Genomic DNA, 23,196 nt, shown 5'->3' on the forward strand with positions numbered 1-23,196 from the left:
AATAACATCTGCAAAATATGTGTATGTGACCAATAAAATGTGATTTTATTTTATTTGAAGAGATGATGATATTAAAACCAAATAGTTATAACATTGATTTAATAATACCTTGAAAACGGCACATAGTTGTCAATGGTTTAGCGGAGCTGGGGGTCTCCTTGCCCCCCAGCAGGCAAACTGAACGCTCTGCACCTTATTGTGACGTTTTATTGATAACGACCTATAGACTTCCATTATGTACATTAATTAAGAGAATGCATTAGTATGTCATTGTCATGAACAAGTCATATGTTGTTATTTTATGCTATGGACAACCTGCTTGTCAATGGCTTTCGGATATGGGTGATAGCATTGTAACAGAAAAATGCACTTCATATTTAAGATATTCAAGGAAGTAATAAACAAACATGCATTGAGTGTGAGACTGTTTCTGTCTGCACAGGACTATGAAATCTTGCAGTTTTCCTTTTGCATGCTGATATAGCATGCTGTTACTTTAAATGAAAGATTTTTTATGCAGCAATGGGAACTAATAATTTAACATTTCAAAATGTACTGTATTAGTAGTTATACGGAACAGAACAAAGTCAAAAGGGAACCATGGAAAGATTACAAATCAAATTGAAATCTTTGGTCCTTTGTTATTACTGATATGTGAAAACATGATTGGGAATATATGACATTCATCATCACACACAACACTCACACAACAGAGGACAAGGAGGCATGTTAGTTCAACCCTTATCTGGATGATGAACAGATGATTGATGATGACATCCTGTTAAAATACAGTAGCGGTTTCACCTCTATTGAAAAGGTACTAGCTTTACCATTAAGATGGCATGTATCACAAAGCTCAGCGGAAAATACTATCTACCAGCTCCAATGAAAAATCCTGCATATATCACTGTTACTCCACTAGGTGCTGTATATTCATACCATTCTATTGCATTATTCCTGTCCAGTTAAGGTGCTGGCAGTTGTCGCCCTTGTAAAACATACTGGAACAGAATCCTATGATGACAAATGATATAAAACAGTTTATGATTCATTGAGAGTCTATTTCCATAATGTGGTGGAGGGAGCCAAGGCCACTGGATTAATTATAGAAATAAAATATGAGAGAGAGAGAGAGAGAGAGAGAGAGAGAGAGAGAGAGAGAGAGAGAGAGAGAGAGAGAGAGAGAGAGAGAGAGAGAGAGAGAGAGAGAGAGAGAGAGAGAGAGTGTGCCATTCGAAGCTTAAGTGTGGACCCAGCCTAACCCAGAGGCACTCTGGAGGCTTCCCTTCGCAGTGAGGAGCTCAGTCATAAATATTACACCATTACACAGCGCATCCAGCCACTAACTCCTCTGCTCCGCACCAGCCATAGGTCATCTATCAGCAGGTGATGATGGACAGAACGTACTGGAAATTAATCAATTATGAGAGCAGTAATGAGCTGAATCAGGTACAATAAATGTGGCATGGACATTTGATCCTCCTCAGGATGTTGTGCTGTAGTTGGTGGTCTACTGTACACTATGCCTCACTCATGACCGTAAATGTAAACATGTGCATTGTTTGAGAAAAAACACATACAGTATGAACAAATCACACTTACAAACAGAAACACACAGATTCAGACACCCACCCCCACACACACACACAGGCACATGCACATACCGAAACACACACTCCTGTGTGTTACAAGTACAGGTAGTATGTCCAGTAGAGGAGGTTGATGAATACAAAGGAGAGGGGGAAGGTCCTCCTGGAGTAGTTGTCTATTAAGTGGGGATTCTCAACATGGCAACAGTTTGCAGCTTTGCGCAGGATCTTGCGGAGGAGGACCAGGACAGTGATGCAGCGGTTCGGGGTCTCCTCAGGGGCCTCAGGCTTGGGTTCGCTGCCAGTGGAGCTGGAGGGGCCTAGTTCCAGCTCTGCCATGGGCGCTGAGGCTGCAGCAGCTTTCTCCTTACGCCTCTTGGCCCTATTGTTTTCAGTGGCGATGGTAGTGACCATGCCGTTCATCTCCTCGTCAAAGCCTCCCATCTGGTGACCGTACTGGAGGGGAGGGAGGGGGAGAGAGAGGCACAGCAAGAGGTGTGAAGAGTACACTTACTAATGCACCAAAACTGATGCTATTGACTGAAATGAAAAAAAAGGACAAGATACTTACATTAATAGTGTATGCGACATTGCAGCAGACAAGAAATGATGAAGACGATGAAGATGATGACGATTCTGATAATGATGGTGATGAGGATGACGATAACGATGATGATAATAATGATGCTGATGATGATCAAGATCATGAAAATGACGGCAATGACGATGCTAATGATGATTACAGCGACAATAACAATGATGACGAAAGTGACAATGATAACCACACCACTGTCGATAACAATGCAGAAGGCCTCACCATGACAATGTTGGCGTCGGGGTGGTTGAGGGTGCAGAAGTGGGCCACTGCGTACTCGATCAGCGCTCCGAAGATGAAGCTGAAGCAGATGCCCAGGTACACGTCGATGGCCTTGATGAAACAGTTGGCATTGGGCAGGGACGTCCTGGCACCCATCATCAACGTGGTCATGGTCAGAACCGTGGTCACTCCTGTCACAAACAACAGCACAATGGTTGGATGAGTCATTCAATCTTTGAAAGCATCAAGATCGCCAGTGTCCTGGAGTTTTCCTTTCAATTCACAAACAACAACAAAACTATATAGCTTAACGATGAACTACCACTTGTGGTCACTCCACACATGTAGAAATCAATAGGATTCAGCTTGAGTTGAGTTACCTGGCCTTAATTCACCAGTCTAGATGTATACGTTATATTACAGTAATACAAAGGTAGGCTAACAGGAGTATGATTCACTTGTGGAACATCCTGCTTTCTCTAACCGCCTGCATTCTACACGTTTTCAGACAGCCAAAAAGCTTCTGATCAGCAGGTTTGCATGGAGTAGAGTGTGATAGGATGGGAAAGGCATCTGCTTGGTTTTGATTGGTGGGTGTGTTTCCTGGTTTAAGGAACAGTGGTTTACCGATGCAGACTCTTGCGGGGACGGAGGACTGGCTGATCCAGAAGGAAACCCAGGACAGGACCACCAGCAGGCTAGAGGGAACATACGTCTCCAGGATGAAGTACAGGATGCTTCTCTTCAGCTCAAAGTGGAAGATCAGCTTGGGGTAGTGGCCTGTGAGAGAGAGACAGAGAGAAATGAACAGCAGAGAGACATGAGAATGAGTGTGCTAATAGAACCCAAAGGTTCCTTAAAGGGTTACATTTACTACCAACTATTCATTTAAAGGGATAGTTCACACAAATTACAACATTACATATTGGTTTTCTTACCCAGTAGGCAGTCTATGGACAAGGTAGGTACAGATATTAAATTTTTTTCGCATCATGTTCAAATCATCTATAAGTGACTTTGTTGAACTTCACAATATATTTTAGATACTTCGGATGATTTGGACATGATGCGGGAACATTTGTAATATCGGTACCATGACTTGAGTGGGATTTGTGCCACAAATGCTAAAATGTTTGCAAATGGAAACACTGCCAGGGAAATTAAACCAAAGCATGGATTACTGTCATACCATGTCCATAGACTGCTTACAGGGTAAGGAAACTAATGTGTCATTTTGTAATGTGGGTGAACTTTCCTTTAAAAGATGAACATGGCTAACATTCATAGCTAGATTATAATTTATTTTGAGTTGCTTAGTTGCCTGTCCCCATAATTGCCAAAAGCTTCATGCTGCTCAATATTATTTTTGGCACACAGAACCAAATGTGGCACGCCCGTTTGCCAGCTAATGCTTCATCTGTCACAAGAGACTAAATCTAAACAGTAGTCAAACAATATTTGTGAAAGGATAATGAAAGGATAATGTTAGAGGTAGGAGTTGAAAGTCAAACCTGTTTCATAGATGGCCTCAGACGCAGAGGTGTAGTGGTCCTCTACTGTGTACTGAGCTAGACGCAGCGTGTCCAAACCACTGACCGACTCATTCCCTCTGGTCCAGTAGAACATCACATCATTGGTGTTGTAGCCCCCTGTATAGCGAGGGAGAGGAGAGAGAGAGAGAGAGAGAGAGAGAGAGAGAGAGAGAGAGAGAGGGAGGAAAAGAAAGATGAAGTCAAGTAAAAGACAGTGAGATAGCTAATGGGGGTCTATTACACTAAGCGACTACATGTTTTGCAATAACACTTTATCACACATACCAGTGTACTACTTACTATACATCTAATAGAAACACAAACAGTCATCCATTAAACAATGAATAAGGGTTAGCTGGCTACTGAGCTGTAAGTGTGCGACAGCCACAGGTAAACTTTAAAATGTTAATGTTTTATTCAAACTATATTTTTATTAAATATGTTGTATTAAATAATAGTAGCATACAGTAGCAACAGCCCTCCATTGCTCATTGTGAAGCACTGTGACATCCAGCAGGAGTGAATAGGAAATGCTAATGCAAATGCAGCTTTAATGTTCATTCAATACTTCAAGAGAGGGAGAGAGAAGGGAAAAAAGAGGGCAAGAAGGAAACAACAGCAATGAGGATATCACTGCTTTAACAGTTTCCTTCCTGCCTAACACAACAGCAGGTAATTCATATATATTTCAGGTCTTATATTATGTCAGGACCTTACATAATCCTACAGACCAGTTTACACGGGATTTAGAAGACCTCACAGTGACACTGTATAACAATGTCTATTAAACTTAGTAGCAAGCTGATTACTGTATAAAGCCAAAAGCTATAAAGGACTGATAATGTGTGTACTGCTCCGGAACAGACCTGGGGTTCAAATGCTATTTGAAATAATTTAAAGTACTTAAACTGTGCTTGATTGAGCTTCCCTGTTGAAATGAACCAAATGAAAAATCCCAAAAATGCGTTGCCCGCCCACCTGGCACATCAGGCGGGGTAAAGCAAACGCTCAAAGGATTTGAAAGATTTCAAATAGTATTTGAACCCAGGTCTGCTCCGAAACACACATTTTCTATGCTCAGGTAGACATTTCCTTTGGAGATTCATTATGAGACGTAGTTCAGTAATTAACCTGCAGAGGACGCTGTAGCATAAGAAGCCCTACGAGGCGACTGACTGGAGAAGGAGAAATATCCTGGGACACACAGGATCCCCATTTCCTGTTGCTTCATTAGATCAAATACTCATTGTTGGGCCTTTTATCAATTAGATTTGCTCACCTCCTGTGTCTTCTCTCCTCAGTTCTCTCTCGCCTCCTGAGAGTTGGCGAAGAGAGTGAACGTGGATGGAAATGCGCTTGTTTGAAAATCATTCTACACTTGCGCATCATTAGGCGAACAATGTTTACAGGGGTGGATCCCAAAAGAAATGTGTAAAGTGCTCAAAACAAATGAAGTTAGTTGTGCAAGACATTTTTATAGATAAAACAATAAGTAACCTATTGTTTTTAAACGTGTGCATGTTTTTCTCCTCTGGCAAAACAAAAGCTGATTGAAAGGGTGTGTGGCAGATTTCAAAACTCTTCTGCGGTAGGATACACATGAGTATTCCTCGATGAAAGGTGGCTATCGAGGAGGGGAGGACACTCTTCCGTTTGCCTACTAACGAAGAATTGACACAGTCCTCGACCACTTATCGGTTTCCGAGTCAGGGGGGAGAGAGGACTGAGTTAGGGGGGAGAGAGGACTGAGTCAGAGGGGAGAGAGGACTGAGTCAGGGGGGAGAGAGGACTGAGGAGAGAGACAGAGGATGGTCTTTTACTCCAATGATCTCATGGCTCGTACTCTGCCATCTCACCATCTCCCCTGACGTATGAAAATCCAGGAAGGCATACATTATTGAGGAAAGTGTGTTTAATGTAGTATGCAGAGCACCCTGCCGAAAAGCAACAGAGACTTTGAAGCTGCTGAGGCTCAGGATCTCTTGTTGTAACTTCTTCAGTGTTGTTATGTTTACCCTTTTACCGACTGAACTCGTTATTTTCATGACTGCCGGGTCAGGGCAATGTGCAAATAAGGGTTTGAAGCATGCTCCGGCGCCGCAGTCCTGTGCAGTAGCACGTGAATGGTTACATTAGGACATTAGGGTGTTGAGGTGCTCTGAAGCCTGAAAAGTGCACTACCCTGCAGCCTGGAGAGGTGAAAGCTTTTGCCTTTTAAAATATACTGCTCACTGAGACAACGAGATGGGGGCATCTTTAAAATGGCTGCATAGAGACTTTTAAAATCTTCAAAACCAAATTAATACAGCATCCTCCACTGTGGTGAGTGTGGTCTCATCATTAAGCAACAATCAAACATGGCTGTGAATGTCTTCTAACTCCAGGCCTTTTCTGCTGTCAGCAGCCACTAAATTTGTCACCTTCATCTCTATCTAAACATCTGGCGCTCATCTTGTCTTTAAACTTCCCTGTTGGAAGTGGAGTGCGGCCTGGGGAGTGAAGAGGAGCGGGGAGCGATGTTCCATTTTTGGCAGCACATTAAAAAGAATGACACCTCACAGTCTGGCTCTTTTCAGTGTGCTGTGCTGCTTTTCAGTGTGCTGTGGGAGTCTGGGATGCACAGTATATGTTTAGCCTGGCAGTAATGTAAAGGGAAAAATAATTTACTTGACTTGAGTTAACCTCTACATGTATTGAGTGGGATCAGTGGGACATTAGGTTCGAAGTACTGCTTTGGCAGTGATATGGCTATAGCTTAGCACGACTTGCACTGGCGTAACACAATTATGTAACACAGAATGTGTTTGCCAGACAGCCACTCACAAACTGATGATCGCTGTCCATGGTGCTGAAATTGCGACATGTCTATGTGGCTGCATGCCTATGAATCGATGATAGGCTTTCTGTTGTGCAAGGGCATGTACATTGAATATACCAAACATTAGGAACACTTTCCTAATATTGAGTTTTACCCCCCTTTTGCCCTCAGAACAGCCTCAATTCCGTCGGGGTATGGACTCTACAAGGTGTTGAAAGCGTTCTACAGGGATGATGGCCCATGTTGACTCCAATGCTTCCCACAGTTGTGCCAAGTTGGCTGGATGTCCTTTGGGTGGCGGACCATTATTGATAGACACGGGAAACTGTTGAGCGCGAAAAACCCAGCAGCGCTGCAGTTCTTGACAAAAACAGGTGCGCCTGGCACCTACTACCATACCCTGTTCAAAGGCAATTCAATATTTTGTCTTGCCCATTCACCCTCTGAATGGCACACACACAATCCTGTCTCCTCCCCTTCATCTACACTGATTGAAGTGACATCAATAAGGTATCATAGCTTTCACCTGGATTCACCTGGTCAGTCTGTCATGGAAAGAGCAGTTCTTAATGTTTTGTATACTCAGTGTATAGCTTTGCTTTAGCTAATGGATGCATGTTTATTGGTAGGCCTATTTGGTCATCATTTTCTCATGTTAAGCATAACATTTCACAAAGCTATACATGGTGTTGCAATGCTGCCATTTTTAGACTGCTGGCTGGTGGCAATAATGTAATTACTTGTTCAGTATTTAAAGTTGGAAACTCAAACATTGCAGATTGTAAAATAAATGTTGGATGCAACAGCATACTAATCAGCTAATAAACAACTGTCCTGTATAGGCTACCTGAACCTGCATGACATGAGCTGTCGTCATGCTCTCTCCCAGCGTGGATAGAAAGTTGCTGTGCGTAAAACCAGTCTATTAATGCCAAATAATAAAGTCAGTCCACCCTCAAAACGCTACCTTACTATGGATTGTTTCATTATGCAGTGTACTATCTATAGCTATTTACCATATTTAGCTGCTATTTACTAACTTTTTATAAAAATTACACATCAAATAGCCTAATAATGAGGAAAAAAGTAGTCAGCTTGAGGATAAATTCAGCCACTATTTCTTGTTGAACTCAGCAGGTTTTGTCTGGCTAATAGCCTACACAAATGGACTGCAATTTTCAAGGTAAATTAAATTAAATCAAATTAAATCCAACTTGAGAAACTCCCCTGGTCTCCTGAAGTTTTTTTTGTGTGCAAAAGCTTTCACCACGGCCTGTAGGTTCAGGTTTTCTGGCCCAACTGTTTTCTATAGGACTCTTAGTATTGCCAACCCAGACTTTCCTGAGACATTGTGCATTACAGCCTATGTCCATTGTGCTGTACACAATTTAAACTTAGTCGTGAATGATGCATGCCAAGATATACCAGAGATAAAGTGGCTTGCGAAAGTATTCACCCCCCTTGGCATTTTTCCTATTTTGTTGCGTTAAAACCTGGAATTAAAATTGATTTTTTGGGGGGTTTGTATAATTTGATTTACACAACATGCCTACCACTTTGAAGATGCAAAATATATATACATACCCCTAGAGCTGCTAGTCTCTAGGGGTATGTCTCTATAAGCTTGGCACATCTAGCCACTGGGATTTTTGCCCATTCTTCAAGGCAAAACTGCTCCAGCTCCTTCAAGTTGGATGGGTTCCACTAGTGTACAGCAATCTTTAAGTCATACCACAGATTCTCAATTGGATTGAGGTCTGGGCTTTGACTAGGCCATTCCAAGACATTTCAATGTTTCCCCTTAAACCACTCGAGTGTTGCTTTAGCAGTATGCTTAGGGTCATTGTCCTGCTGGAAGGTGAACCTCCGTCCCAGTCTCAAATCACTGGGAGACTGAAACAGGTTTCCCCCAAGAATTTCCCTGTATTTAGCACCATCCATCATTCCTTCAATTCTGACCAGTCTCCCAGCCCTGCCGATGAAAAACATCCCCACAGCATGATGCTGCCACCACCATGCTTCACTGTGGGGATGGTGTTCTCGGGGTGATGAGAGGTGTTGGGTTTGCGCCAGACATAGCATTTTCCTTGATGGCCAAAAAGCTCAATTTTAGTCTCATCTGAATAGAGTACCTTCTTCCATATGTTTGGGGAGTCTCCCACATGCCTTTTGGCGAACACCAAACGTGTTTGCTTATTTTTTCTTTAAGCAATGACTTTTTTTCTGGCCACTCTTCCGTAAAGCCCAGCTCTGTGGCGTGTATGGCTTAAAGTGGTCCTATGGACAGATACTCCAATCTCCGCTGGGGAGCTTTGCAGCTCCTTCAGGGTTATCTTTGGTCTCTTTGTTGCCTCTCTGATTAATGCCCTCCTTGCCTGGTCCGTGAGTTTTGGTGGGCGGCCCTCTCTTGGCAGGTTTGTTGTGGTGCCATATTCTTTCAATTTTTTAATAATGGATTTAATGCTGCTCCGTGGGATGTTCAAAGTTTCTGATATTTTTTTATAACCCAACCCTGGTCTATACTTCTCCACAACTTTGTCCCTGACCTGTTTGGAGAGCACCTTGGTCTTCATGGTGCCGCTTGCTTGGTGGTGCCCCTTGCTTAGTGGTGTTGCAGACTCTGGGGCCTTTCAGAACAGGTGTATATATGCTGAGATCATGTGACAGATCATGTGACACTTAGATTGCACACAGGTGGACTTTATTTAACTAATTATGTAACTTCTGAAGGTAATTGGTTGCACCAGATCTTATTTAGGGGCTTCATAGCAAAGGGGGTGAATACATCTGCACGCACCACTTTTCCGTTATTTTATTATTTTTATTTTTTGAAACAAGTTTCTTTTTTCATTTCACTTCACCAATTTTGACTATTACATGGAATCCAAGTAAAAATCCATTTAAATTGCAGGTTGTAATGGAACAAAATAGGAAAAATGCCAAGGGGGATGAATACTTTTACAAGGCACTGTAAGGGTCTGTTGATTTGCAACCACGCAACTCGAACGCCGGTTCACCAGTATGAACGAAATCGCAAACCGCTTTTTTTGTTCAAGCCCTCAAGAACTGTTGTCCGCTAAATATGATAATCTGTTTGCATCTGCCAACAATCCCCTCCTGTATTCCCTGTGTACCCACAACTACGTGGCCTCACACAGTTCCAACTCCATCATCAAGTTTGCTGACGACCCAACAGTAGTAGGCCTGATTACCAACAACGACGAGACAGCCTACAGGAAGGAGGTAGGCACTCTGAAGGCGTGGTGCCAGGTAAACAACCTCTCCATCAACATTAGCAAAACAAAGGAGCTGATTGTGGACTTCAGGAGGAACCAGGCTGGACACGCCCGCTTCCTCATCAACGGGGCCACCGTGGAGATGGTCAATAACTTAAAATTCCTTGGCATACACATCTCAGAGAAGGTGAAATGGTCTAACCACACGGACACCGTGGTGAAGAAGGCACGACAGCAACTTTTCAACCTCAGGATGCTGAAGAAATTCAGCCTGTCCCCGAGGGACCTCACTGTGTTCTACAGGAGCACCATCGAGAGCATACTGTCGGGCTGCATCACAGCCTGGTACGGCAACTCCACCACCGTGGACCGCAAGGCTCTTCAGAGGGGGATACGTGAAGCCGAATGCACCATTGGGTGCACACTGCCAGCCCTACAGGACACCTACAACACCAGGTGTCACAGGAAGGCCATCAGCCACCCAAGCCATGCCCCGTTCGCCCCGCTTCAATCATTCAGACGCGGGCAGTACAGGAACATCATGTCAAAAACTGTAAGACTCGCCAATAGTTTCTACCCTCAGACCATCAGGCTGTTGAATACCCACCACTAGTCAGCTACCTGATTTATTGTTTTTATTTTACTTGGTCCCCACACCCCCTCAATGGTCATGCTGTTCCACCTATGGTCATTCCCCCCCACCCCCTCAACAGTCTTTACTCTGCCTCCACCCCAATGGCCATTTATTTATGAATCAATGCTACAGTTGTTATGATGTATATAGTGCTATTTCTATTTCTATAGTTGGTTGTTTTATTACCATTTTCATAATTTTATTTAACTTAGTCCTGCATGTTGGAGCTCAGAACCTAAGATTTTCACTGTACCCTGCAATCACACCTGCAACCCTGTATATGTGACTACTTTACACTCTGAATCTGAATCTGAATTGGCTGTCCAGAGCTTCCTATACAGTTGATCTCTTTCAGTAACGTGTTGAGGAAGGCAATTAAGGAGAATGAGAGGCTCAATTAAAGATGTGGCAGATCTGCTGTATTTGAAGCACAACTCACTTCTGCCCAGTTTCCCTGATGTTGCTACGGCAATCAAGCTCTTTGTACCGTTCTGTAACTGTCGCTTCTGGGGAGAGATCGTTTTCTAAACTAAAACTCATAAAGAACTACCTAAGAAGCATTAGGCTCTTGGTCTGATATGCACTTTTGAGCACCTGAGCTAGCTCCACTCATTGCACTAGCGCCGTCGTAGCCTTGACCACGGAATCTGTTCACCGATATCCCCTTATACGTTCAATCAGCTTCCTAGTACATACGTATGGAAATTAAAAAGGTTAATAAGAGTCATATATAATCAAATACTGGGGAAAGTACACCTAAACATGTACACACTCCTGCTCGCTTTCTCTCTTTCTCGGTCTTGCTCTCTCTCTTTTTCTCATAGATACACCGCCATGCTTCACCGTAGGGATGGTGCCAGGTTTCCTCCAGACGTGACGCTTGGCATTCAGACCAAAGAGTTCAATCTTGGTTTCATCAGACTAGAGAATCTTGTTTCTCATGGTCTGAGAGTCCTTTAGGTGCCTTTTGGCAAACTCCAAGCGGGCTGTCATGTGCATTTCACTGAAGAGTGGCTTCCGTCTGGCCACTCTACCATAAAGGCCTGATTGGTGGAGTGCTGCAGTAATGGTTGTCCTTCTGGAAGGTTATCCCATCTCCACAGAGGAACTCTAGAGCTCTGTCAGAGTGACCATCAGATTCTTGGTCACCTCCCTGACCAAGGCCCCTTTCCCCCAATTGCTCAGTTTGGCCGGGCGGCCACCTCTAGGAAGAGTCTTGGTGGTACCAAACTTCTTCCATTTAAGAATGATGGAGGCCACTGTGTTCTTGGGGACCTTCAATGCTGCAGACATGTTTTGGTACCCTTCCCCAGATCTGTGCCTCGACACAATCCTGTCTCAGAGCTTTACGGACAATTCCTTCAACCTCATTGCTTGGTTTTTGCTCTGACATGCACTGTCAACTGTGGGACCTTATATAGACAGGTGTGTGCCTTTCCAAATCATGTCCAATCAAGTTGTAGAAACAGCTCAATTTTGAGGCTCATAACAAAGGATCTGAATACTTATGTAAATAAGGTAGTTCTGTTTTTTTTTATATACATTTGCAAAAAAAATTTAAAACATATTTTCATTTTCTCATTATGGGGTATTGTATGTAGATTGCCTCGGGAAAAAATTAATTTAATCCATTTTAGAATAAGGCTGTAACGTAACAAAATGTGTAAAAAGTCAAGGGGTCTGAATGCTTTCCGAAGGCACTGTAAACACACCCCCCCACATGCATGCATATACACTTATAATACACACACAATACACACACACACACACACACACACACACTCGTTCTCTCTCTCTCTGTTTTGGTAATTAAAACCATCATACCAAATGAAACCCAATGACACAACAGAGCGACAGTTCAGAGGGACAGCTCCTTTCCTTAGCCATGGTACCCTTGTATCAGCCTATACAGAGAGCTATGTACAGTTTGTAAATATTTAATAATTTTAAAGTGTTTAAAAAATATATACACTACGAGTCAAAAGTTTGGACACACCTACTAATTCAAGGGTTTTTCTTTATTTTTACTATTTTTTACATTGTAGAATAATAGTGAAGATATCAAAACTATGAAATAACACATATGGAATCATGTAGTAACAAAAAAAGTGTTAAACAACTCAAAATATATTTTATATTTGAGATTCTTTAAATAGACACCCGTTGCCTTGATGACAGCTTTGCACACTCTTGGCATTCTCTCAACCGGCTTCATTAGGTAGTCACCTGGAATGCATTTCATTTAACAGGTGTGCCTTCTTAAAAGTTAATTTGTGGAATTTCTTTCCTTCTTAATGTGTTTGAGTCTGTTATGTTGTGACAAGGTAGGGGGCTATACAAAAGATAGCCCTATTTGGTAAAATACCAAGTCCATATTATGGCAAGAACAGCTCAAATAAGCAAAGAGAAATGACAGTCCATCATTACTTTAAGACATGAAGGTCAGTCAATACAGAAAAGTTCAAGACCTTTGAAAGTTTCTTCAAGTGCAGTCGCAAAAACCATCAAGCGCTATGATGAAACTGGCTCTCATGAGGTCAGCCACAGGAATGGAAGACCCAGAGTTAACTCTGCTACAGAGGATAAGTTCATTAGAGTTACCAGCCTCAGATTGCAGCCCAAATAAATGCTTCACAGAGTTCAAGTAACAGACACATCTCAACATCAACTGTTCAGAGGGATCTGTGTGAATCAGGCCTTCATGGTCGAATTGCTGCAAAGAAACCACTACTAAAGGACACCAATAAGAAGAAGAGACCTGCTTGGGCCAAGAAACACGAGCAATGGACATTAGACCGGTGGAAATTTGTCCTTTGGTCTGGAGTCCAAATTGGAGATTTTTTTGTTCCAACCACTGTGTCTTTGTGAGACGTGGTGTGGGTGAACGGATGATCTCCGCATGTGTATTTCCCACCGTAAAGCATAGAGGAGGAGGTGTTATGGTGTGGGGGTGCTTTGCTGGTGACACTGTCTGTGATTTATTTAGAATTCAAGGCACACTTAACCAGCATGGCTACCACAGCATTCTACAGCGATACGCCATCCCATCTGGTTTGGGCTTAGTGGGACTATCATTTGTTTTTCTACAGGACAATGACCCAAAATACACCTCCAGGCTGTGTAAGGGCTATTTGACCAAGAAGGAGAGTGATGGAGTGCTGCATCAGATGACCTGGCCTCCACAATCCCCCGAGCTCAACCCAATTGAGATGGTTTGGGATGAGTCGGACCGCAGAGTGAAGGATAATCAGCCAACAAGTGCTCAGCATATGTGGGAAAGCATTCCAGGTGAAGCTGGTTGAGAGAATGCCAAGAGTGTGAAAAGTTGTCATCAAGGCAAAGGGTGGCTATTTGAAGATCCTCAAATATAAAATATACTGTGATTTGTTTTACACTTTTTTGTTTACTTCATGATTCCATATGTGTTATTTCATAGTTTTGATGTCTTCACTATTATTCTACAATGTAAAAAATAGTAAAAAATAAAGAAAAACCCTTGAATGAGTAGGTGTGTCCAAATTTTTGACTGGTGGTGTACCTTCTTTTTGGTTTTAAATAGCTAAATGTTTATAGAATTTGTCTGTATTAAATGTATTTGTTTTCTCCCCATGAATTCATGGCAAATCAGCTTTCTCAAAATAGCTAGCTATCAATGCTACATAGCTAGCTAGCTAGTGTGTTTTGATTCGATTCAAATACACCAGGCAAGTTTTTGTTGTTTCTACTGACTCCTTGACTTCAATGCATGATGAGCTGGCAGTGACGATTTCAAGCTCAGGAGGGTTCCTCCGAAGTTATGAGCTGGCTGTCATTATTATCTTAAGTGAATGGAGAGCTCAAAAACAAACTTCATTTCCCGTTTTACAAGACCAGACAGAGTGAACGGCTACAGAGAAGTCGCAGTCAGACGGCGGGGGCGGTGAGGTGCCCGTGAGATGGCTTGAATGGAAGGTGAACTGTGCTATCTGCCTCCGAAGGGCTTGCTCATCTTCTCCTGTTAACCTCCTCACTCTGCTCAAGCCATGTGGTTCCCTCTTGACTGTTGCTCCCTCTGTTGGAAGCTTGAAACTCTCAACATGTTCAACTCTGGCTGAAAATCATAGTCCAGGCCTACTCTATCATATAGGTGTTTTATTTTATTATTGTTAGTTTTACTTTTCAAGCGCTTTGAGATTATTTCTGTAATGAAAAGCGCTATAGGAGTTGAATAAATTAGAATTATTATTATTAGACAGCCACATTGCTGCCTAGCTGTAGAAGTGAATCTGAACGGAAATCTTACAGCTCTCCAGTTGCAGAGTGCAGGTTTGCTTGTCCATGGGGTATTTGGTCAGATCCATGTTGCAGGCCACAGTGGTGGTGATCCTGGAGAGATGAGAGAAAACGGTTAACAGTTGTCAACCTCAGAGGCTTCTTTCCCCTTAGCAGAACCATCTCAGTGTTTCTCCATGTATTCCCTCTGGCGTACCTCTGAAGGCACTTCTACTGCTCATTCTGTCCCTCTCCTCAATCCTAAAATAAGCCCATTGCACTGTTCAATCACTGCTTTAGAAAACCCAATCGCTAATTCTACTTGAGCACACTGAGCAATATTTGATTTAGTGATCCTGCAGGGAGTTATCTACACAAAACAAAAATATAAACATAACATGTAAAGTGTTGGTCCCATGTTTCATGAACTGAAATAAAAGATCCCAGAAGTTTTCCATATGCACAAAAAGCTTATTTCTCTATAATGTTGTGCACTAATTTGTTTACATCCCTGTTAGTGAGCATTTCTCCTTTATCAAGATAGTCTATCTACCTGACAGGTGTGGCATATCAAGAAGCTGATTAAACAGCATAATCATTACACAGGTGCACCTTGTACTGGGGACAATAAAAGCCCACTCTAAAATATGCAGTTTTGTCACACAACACAATGCCACCGATGTCTCATGTTTTGAGGGAGCGTGCAATTGGCATGCTGACTGTAGGAATGTCCACCAGAGCTGTTGCCAGATAATTTTATGTTAATTTATCTACCATAAGCTGCCTCCAATGTCATTTTAAAGAATTTGGCAGTACGTCCAACCGGCCTCACAACCACTGACCACGTGTAACCACGCCAGCCAAGGACCTCCACATCCGGCTTCTTCACCTGGGGGATCGTCTGAGACCAGTCACCCGACAGCTGATGAAACTCTGGGTTTGCACAACCGAAGAATATCTGCAAAAACTGTCAGAAACCATCTCAGGGAAGCTCATCTGCGTGCTCGTCGTCCTCACCAGAATCTTGACCTGACTGCGTCATAACCGACTTCAGTGGGCAAATGCTCACCTTTGATGGCCACCGGCATGCTGGAGAAGTGTGCTCCTCAAGGATGAATCCCGGTTTCAACTGTACCGGGCAGATGGCATGTGGGCGTGTGGTTTCTGATGTCAACGTTGTGAATAGAGTGCCCCATGGTGGCGGTGGGCAGTGGTGTAAAGTACTTAAGTAACAATACTTTAAAGTACTTACCCTAGAAAACTACTTAAGTTATCTGTACTTTACTCTACTATTTATATTTTTAACTAGTTTTACTTCACTACATTCCTTAAGAAAATATTGTACTTTTTAGTCCATACATTCTCCTTGACACCCAAAAGTACTTTTTATTTTGAATGCTTAGCAGGACAGGAAAATAGTCAAATTCACGCACTTATCAACCGAACATCCCTGGTCATCCCTACTGCCTCTGATCTGGCAGACTCACTAAACACGCATGCTTTGTTTGTAAATGATGTCTGAATGTTGGTGTGCCCGTGGCTTTCCGTAAATAAAAAAAAACAAGAAAATGCCATCTGTCAAGAAAGTGCCATCTGTTTTGCTTAATATAAGGAATTTGAAATGATTTATACTTACGTATCAAAAGTAAAAGTATATTTTAAACCAAATACGAGTTTTGGTAAGCGGCCCTCTCTTGGCTGGTTTGTTGTGGTGCCATATTCTTTCAATTTTTTAATAATGGATTTAATGGGATGTTCAAAGTTTCAGATATTTCTTTATAACCCAACCCTGATCTGTACTTCTCCACAACTTTGTCCCTGACCTGTTTGGAGAGCTCCTTGGTCTTCATGGTGCCGCTTGCTTGGTGGTGCACCTTGCTTAGAGGTGTTCAGAACAGGTGTATATATACTGAGATCATGTGACAGATCACGTGACACTTAGATTGCACACAGGTGGACTTTATTTAACTAATTATGTGACTTCTGAAGGTAATTGGTTGCACCAGATCTTATTTAGGGGCTTCATAGCAAAGGGGGTGAATACACATGCACGCACCACTTTTCTGTTATTTATTTTTTAGAATTTTCTTTCATTTCACTTCACCAATTTGGACTATTTTGTGTATGTCCATTACATGGAATCCAAATAAAAATCAATTTAAATTACATGTTGTAATGCAACAAAATAGGAAAAACGCCAAGGGGGTTGAATACTTTTGGAAGGCACTGTACTTTTTCCACCACTGGCGGTGGGGTTATGGTATGGGCAGGCATAAGCTATGGACAATGAACTCTATTGCATTTTATCGATGGTAATTTGAATGCACAAAGATACCGTCACGAGATCCTGAGGCAGATTGTCGTGCCATCAATCCGCTGCCATCACCTCATGTTTCAGCATGATAATGCACGGCCCCATATCACAAGGATCTGTACACAAATCCTGGAAGCTGAAAATGTCCCAGTTCTTCCATGGCCTGCATACTCACCAGACATGTCACCAATTGAGCATGTTTGGGATGCTCTGGACCGACGTGTACGACAGCGTGTTCCAGTTCCTGCCAATATCCAACTTCGCACAGCCATTGAAGAGGAGTGGGACAACATTCCACTGGCCACAATCAATAGCCTGATCAACTATGCCAAGGAGAGGCAAATGGTGATCACACCAGATACTGACTGGTTTTCTGATCCACACCCCTACCTTTTTTTAAAGGTATAGGTGACCAACAGATGCATATCTGTATTCCCAGTCATGTGAAATCCATAGATTAGGGCCTAATCTATTTATTTCAATTGACTGATTTCCTTATATGAACTGTAACATCTTTGAAATTTCATGTTGCGTTTATATTTTTGTTCAGCGTAGTTCAAGGCTCTTTGCATTGTTGGATCCCTGTGTGTGTGTGTGTGAGTGTGTGTGTCCGTGTGTGTGCATGCATGCATTCATGCATTCGTGCGTGCCTGTGTGTGTTTCTTCAGGCGACCTACCTCAGGGCGTAGAGCACTGTTCCATTGGGGAAGATCCTGATCAGCCTGTTCTCCACAGTGATGTCATGGAGGAAGGACTTCTTAGAGTCTACGATGAAGGTGTCTGGTACCCAGAGCAGCTCCACCAGCCTGCCGTCCAGACTCAGGCTTTTGTTCCCCTCAAACACCAGGCGCTCGTCTGTCCAGCGCTGACGCAGGAAGATGGTGGCCGTGTAGTCCTATAGAGCAATATCAAAGGTCAGCATTGCGCGATTGTACTGCATTTATAGTGCATCTTCAAGTCTAACCGCTGATTCAAGTCTAACAGCTGATTACATACCATGATAGACATACTGGAATGTAATATGTATTTTAATATCACAATCAGGGGTGAAAGTAAGCTGGTACTGTCCGGTACGGCATCCCGGTAAAATAATTGGTGGGGATACATCAGCCTTTCACAATATCACAGCCTATCACAATAATTAAAACAAAATGTAAAGAAAACTGTAGGCTATTACAACCTTATATATCATTACCACGTTAGAGGCATGAAAAATTAGCGAATGGACTTGAAAACGTATACGTTTACGCTCTAAAATGTGATGTGTTTCAACGAGAACAGTGACATTTTGCCAAGGCAGAGATGAATGGCAGACACCGAGACGCGCGCAGACAGCAGAGGACGCATAAATTCTGGCCTAATGAGAATCGGCAAATGTTAGAGATGTCTCTTTCCATTCACCACTGTTTGGAGGCTGGAAATATGTTGTGAGTGGATGAACGAATGTGCCCGGGTATCCGAGTAAAGGAGTCCTTTGAAGTGATTATTTGACAATCAGATGACAACATTATGACTGGTTGTGTTTATGCCACAAAAAAAGTTAATACTTTTCAAAAGTTCAATGACAAATCTTTACGACTAGTCTCACAGAGATCCTATTGAATTAATAGATATTCTATGTAATTCTATGATTAGGCCCATTAAAAATAATCATAGTAAGTCCCATACCGGGAAGAAATTAAATCTACTTTCACCCCTTATCACATTGTACAATGCGTCATAAATGACACAGGAAGTTGTCCCACCATGTTGATCTCTGATATGGTGTCAATGCTGGCAACGTCCAAACTCATGCCCACAGTCACTGGCCCATCTACAGAAATGAGACAGACACACAGAGAAAGGGCAGGAGGGGAGAGAGAGAGAGAGAGCAAGAGATGTAAGTGCTGTACTTCCATGTCAATAAAGTATATTTCATTAAATTGAGAGAGGGACAGAAAGAGATCGAGAGAACGAGAGTAAGAGAAACTGCAACAGAAAGAGAAAGAGAGGATTCAGAGCACCATGAGGAATCATAAAGCAGTATAATGAAAGGAGTGTTATTCAAAACGCCTCAAAACAAAAAAGAGCATGTTTGGGAAACTTAGTGCTGAATACTCGACATCAGTGGCAACAGCAAGAGTGTTGCGTGCAGCCCCCTACATATGTGAATTATCCTCTTTTCCCCTCTCTCTTGTATAACAACATTCTAGTATTTCTGCTTTTGCTTGCCGAGAACAAGGTCACCTAATCTTTGTGCATGTATGTAACTCTATATGTAGGCATGCGTGGGTGCTCCTGGACCCCAGGAACAGAAGCTGGTGCGATTGTAACAGTTAATGGGAATCCAAATAAACAATTAAACTTCTGTGCATACCAAGCTCACCTACACTGGGGACTCTGTAGAGAGAGAGAGTGTGCGCGCGCGCGTGTGTGTGTGTGTAGGCATGCGTTCGGAGCTGCCCACCTGTGTGGGGATCATGGGGATCAGGAGTGCACTGATCTCTGTGAATTACATTTTCTCTGATTCGGTTCAGTGTCATCGATTATTAATCAAACAGCAGGCAAACAAAACAATCACATTTAGAGGGATTCTCTGAGACAGAGACAATGACAATGACAAGGGATTTGTGAGAACTACAAACAGTGCAGAGGATCAAAGGCTACAATACGTCATGTCACTGTCTTTACAAGGTTACGCTGTACGGCATCCATATTAGGAAGTCACACTGAGTAGGCCTATGCATGGAAATGTTGACCACTGTACAGCATCCATATTAGGAAGTCACACTGAGTAGGCCTATGCATGGAAATGTTGACCACTGTACAGCATCCATATTAGGAAGTCACACTGAGTAGGCCTATGCATGGAAATGTTGACCACTGTACAGCATCCATATTAGTCACAATGAATATGCATGAGAATTGTGACTCCTCAGAAAAATGACAATTTATCAGCTGCTTACTATTGATACGAACTGCCTACCCCTATGACTAAAATCACCAGGTGTGTTCATGTGTTGGTAGCATGTCTTTAGTTGTATTTAGTATTAGCAAATGTTCATCATGCACATACCGTGCTATTCATGTGGAATGAGATTGCTTCCATCTGGCAGGTAAAGGCTCAGGGAGATGCATAGTCTTGTCAAAATAAATCTTGAAATTAATATGGGAATATGGTAAGGCACACAATCACACAGACAAACACACACACACACACACACACACACAAACACACACACACACACACACACAGCTCCCTTGATTAGTTTCCCTTACTGTCAAAGAAAGGCCTGAGGTACTTGTTGTATCCTTTCATCAACTTCTGAATGGTGGGAGGCAGAATCTCTCCCTCCTTCACTTCAGCGCTGAGCAGAGAGTTCTCTAACATCCTGAGAAGAAGAAAAGAACAGAGAAAGAAGGCATTTTATAATTTAGTGTCTCTCTCCTTGGTGCATTCATCCTCAGTTCAGATCGTCAATACCTCCTGAATAGCTTAAGCTGTGGTAAGCAGAAGTGAAGCACCCAATTGAAAGGCCTCCAAACAACTTGGAATGAAAAGGGAGAAAAAATACTAAATGTTCTTATTTGGTTTACTTTGATCCCAACGGGGTCAGAATACTTGGAACATTCCATCATCAGCATTCTTCAATTCCCTCCTCTTCCTCTACACGCTTGACTCTGCTCATCTGAGCTCAGATCAGCTTCCATATCCAGTTCCACTGATTGCTCTCCTTAGGCATTGGGGCAGTATAGGGAGATGATTATTTCACCAGGGATTGAGGGTAGAAGAACACTGAAGAACACATTCACGCACCTTCCCCCGTGGTAGTACTGCCGTTTGTGCATCATAATCTGGAATCTAAATATGCTTGCGAATGGAAGAAGCCCTGGAGCTTTGTTAGTGATGTAAGGAACACTGAAGGAAGGCAGATCAGGCCAAGTTTAGTAGGCAGATACATTCATCTCCATCCGCTAGTAGGCATGCACATGTCCTTACTATGCTCACAGCCAATATCCGCTCATTCTCAGTCATTACAGTAAAGAGTGTGCGTGATAAAAGGCAAGTTATGATAGAGACGTGCTGTGGTACATTTTTTCCTACTGTTTTGTGTTTTCTTCTTCAGACTAGGGTGAATAATCCTCTGTTTTCCTTCTGTTTTGTATTTTCTTCTTCAGTTCAGACCAGGGGGGATAATTCTCTGTTCATGCCAGGTTAAAGGCTTTTACTAATGAGTCCAGAGAGCATTCCTCCCCATTTGTAGACTTTTCAACACTGCCACAGTTCCAGAAGATCACATAGAAACTTGATGAATGCATACAGACAGACAATGACTTGTAATGCCAGTAGCGTTTGACACTATCTGAGAGACCTGGACTATTTCTGAGTTGAAAGGGATCTGTACTAGCTCTAAAAGACTCGTATATGACTTCATTAAGGTGCTTTAGCTTATGATATTCAAAGTCCCTTTCCCATTTCTACAAATGGAAAGACACATGCTGAATCCAGATGGATTCAACTTTATACGGGACACCCTTTAAATAACAATGACTTTAGAGTGACAAAATAATTTGTCAAGAGGTGCATATAATTCACATTCATTCCTAAAACCCAAGACTTGTTTTACCTGACCATGTCAAATGAACTTACAGAATTCAGTGAGCAGCACACTGTTGCTATGCTGAGTAGTCTCACTTACTGGAGTATTGCAAAACCCTTCCAGGAATTTGTATGACTGGCAGGCTTCTCTCCAGCCCTTGGATGGAAAAGCCATGTTCGTGTTCATGAGTGCTGTCACTGGAACACGCCATTATGAAACTGCGTGACCTCGAATGACCCACACGTACACAGGCGCCCAGATGCACAGACATAAACGCACACACACATGCACACACATACACACACACACACACACACAGTTCCCAGTGTAGGTGAGCTTGGCATCTAGGAGTTCGCATCAAAACACTGCCACCACTGCTAATTTTGACAACCAATTTTAAATGAAATTAAAGATGTTACTTTTGTTTGGCATATTTTATCATCTCAGCCAATGCCATTTAGTAAAGTGATCATGTGGTTTTAATTATCGGACACCTATATATTTTTTAACACATTCAAAAATGGCTGAAAACCAGGATATGAACATGTGCAAAACTGAACCTTAATAATCACACATTTTCAGTACAAATTGTGTATAAAATGGGAAACTACAAGGTTGTAACATGTTGTTGACCTCTAAAACATAATTTTATATTAATTTATTAAATTACTAAAATGTTGTTGTTGAAAAATATGCTCTACCAGGCGGTTGGGTTGCCAATTAAAAGAATGCTATTAAGTCAATGCTAGGCTATTATGGACAATGGAAAAATATTGTTATGGGATTCATTTTGTCTGTGCAAATTCAACAATCTTTATATCCATTTTATTATTTACTGTCTGCCTGTTATCGTCAATATGTTTCACAATATTATTCAGTACATGTAATTTTACTCGTATTCTATGCATATAAACTGTAAATGCATTTATTTACATATATTTGAATATTCATATTTCGACACACACATGTATCATAATTGTATTCATATTTGATATTAGTCTTCATTTAACTAGGCATATATTACATTATTAGTAACTGAAGCAGACAAAATGTAAATTCTGGTATAATTGTTTTGATGATTTAAAAAGTTTGTTTACCCTTCCTAATTGGGAAACTCAACCGCCTGGTTGAGATGTTTGCACTGCATTATTTATTACATTTTAAGTCATGCAAATAAAAATTATTAATTTATGGCCTATACTAAGGCTAAATACACATATTTTTCAGATATTTGTTTTACTTGGTCTGCCAGTTAAAGGGTTAAAACCTGTTCAAAATGTACGCAAGATTATGATTATTTTTGTATTGACTGTGGCTAGTGTGGCATTGACCACATTGCATGCTAAAAAATGCATGCTTCAAAAATCCAAACTCACCAGAGAAATGACAAATAGTTTTCAACCACCCTTGGAAACAGAGGGCTTG

At 42.0% G+C, this 23,196-nt stretch overlaps 1 protein-coding gene across 1 annotated transcript in view; it reads right to left on the reverse strand.

Annotated features, from left to right (window-relative positions):
- Nucleotides 1-1,212: 1,212 nt before the first annotated feature.
- LOC121582704 (gamma-aminobutyric acid receptor subunit pi-like) overlaps nt 1,213-23,196 on the reverse strand; it is an 82,022-nt gene continuing 60,038 nt past the window's right edge. The window contains exons 3-10 of the mRNA XM_041898724.1: nt 20,450-20,562; nt 18,937-19,004; nt 17,869-18,086; nt 14,909-14,991; nt 3,918-4,055; nt 3,034-3,186; nt 2,407-2,597; nt 1,213-2,045 (exon numbers count right to left, since the gene is read on the reverse strand). Coding sequence (XP_041754658.1) covers nt 1,686-2,045; nt 2,407-2,597; nt 3,034-3,186; nt 3,918-4,055; nt 14,909-14,991; nt 17,869-18,086; nt 18,937-19,004; nt 20,450-20,562 — 1,324 coding nt within the window. The 3' untranslated portion in view covers nt 1,213-1,685. The remainder of the gene's footprint in view (nt 2,046-2,406; nt 2,598-3,033; nt 3,187-3,917; nt 4,056-14,908; nt 14,992-17,868; nt 18,087-18,936; nt 19,005-20,449; nt 20,563-23,196) is intronic.

Source organism: Coregonus clupeaformis, chromosome 1, assembly GCF_020615455.1.
Source record: "Coregonus clupeaformis isolate EN_2021a chromosome 1, ASM2061545v1, whole genome shotgun sequence".
Classification (NCBI taxonomy): Eukaryota; Metazoa; Chordata; class Actinopteri; order Salmoniformes; family Salmonidae; genus Coregonus; species Coregonus clupeaformis.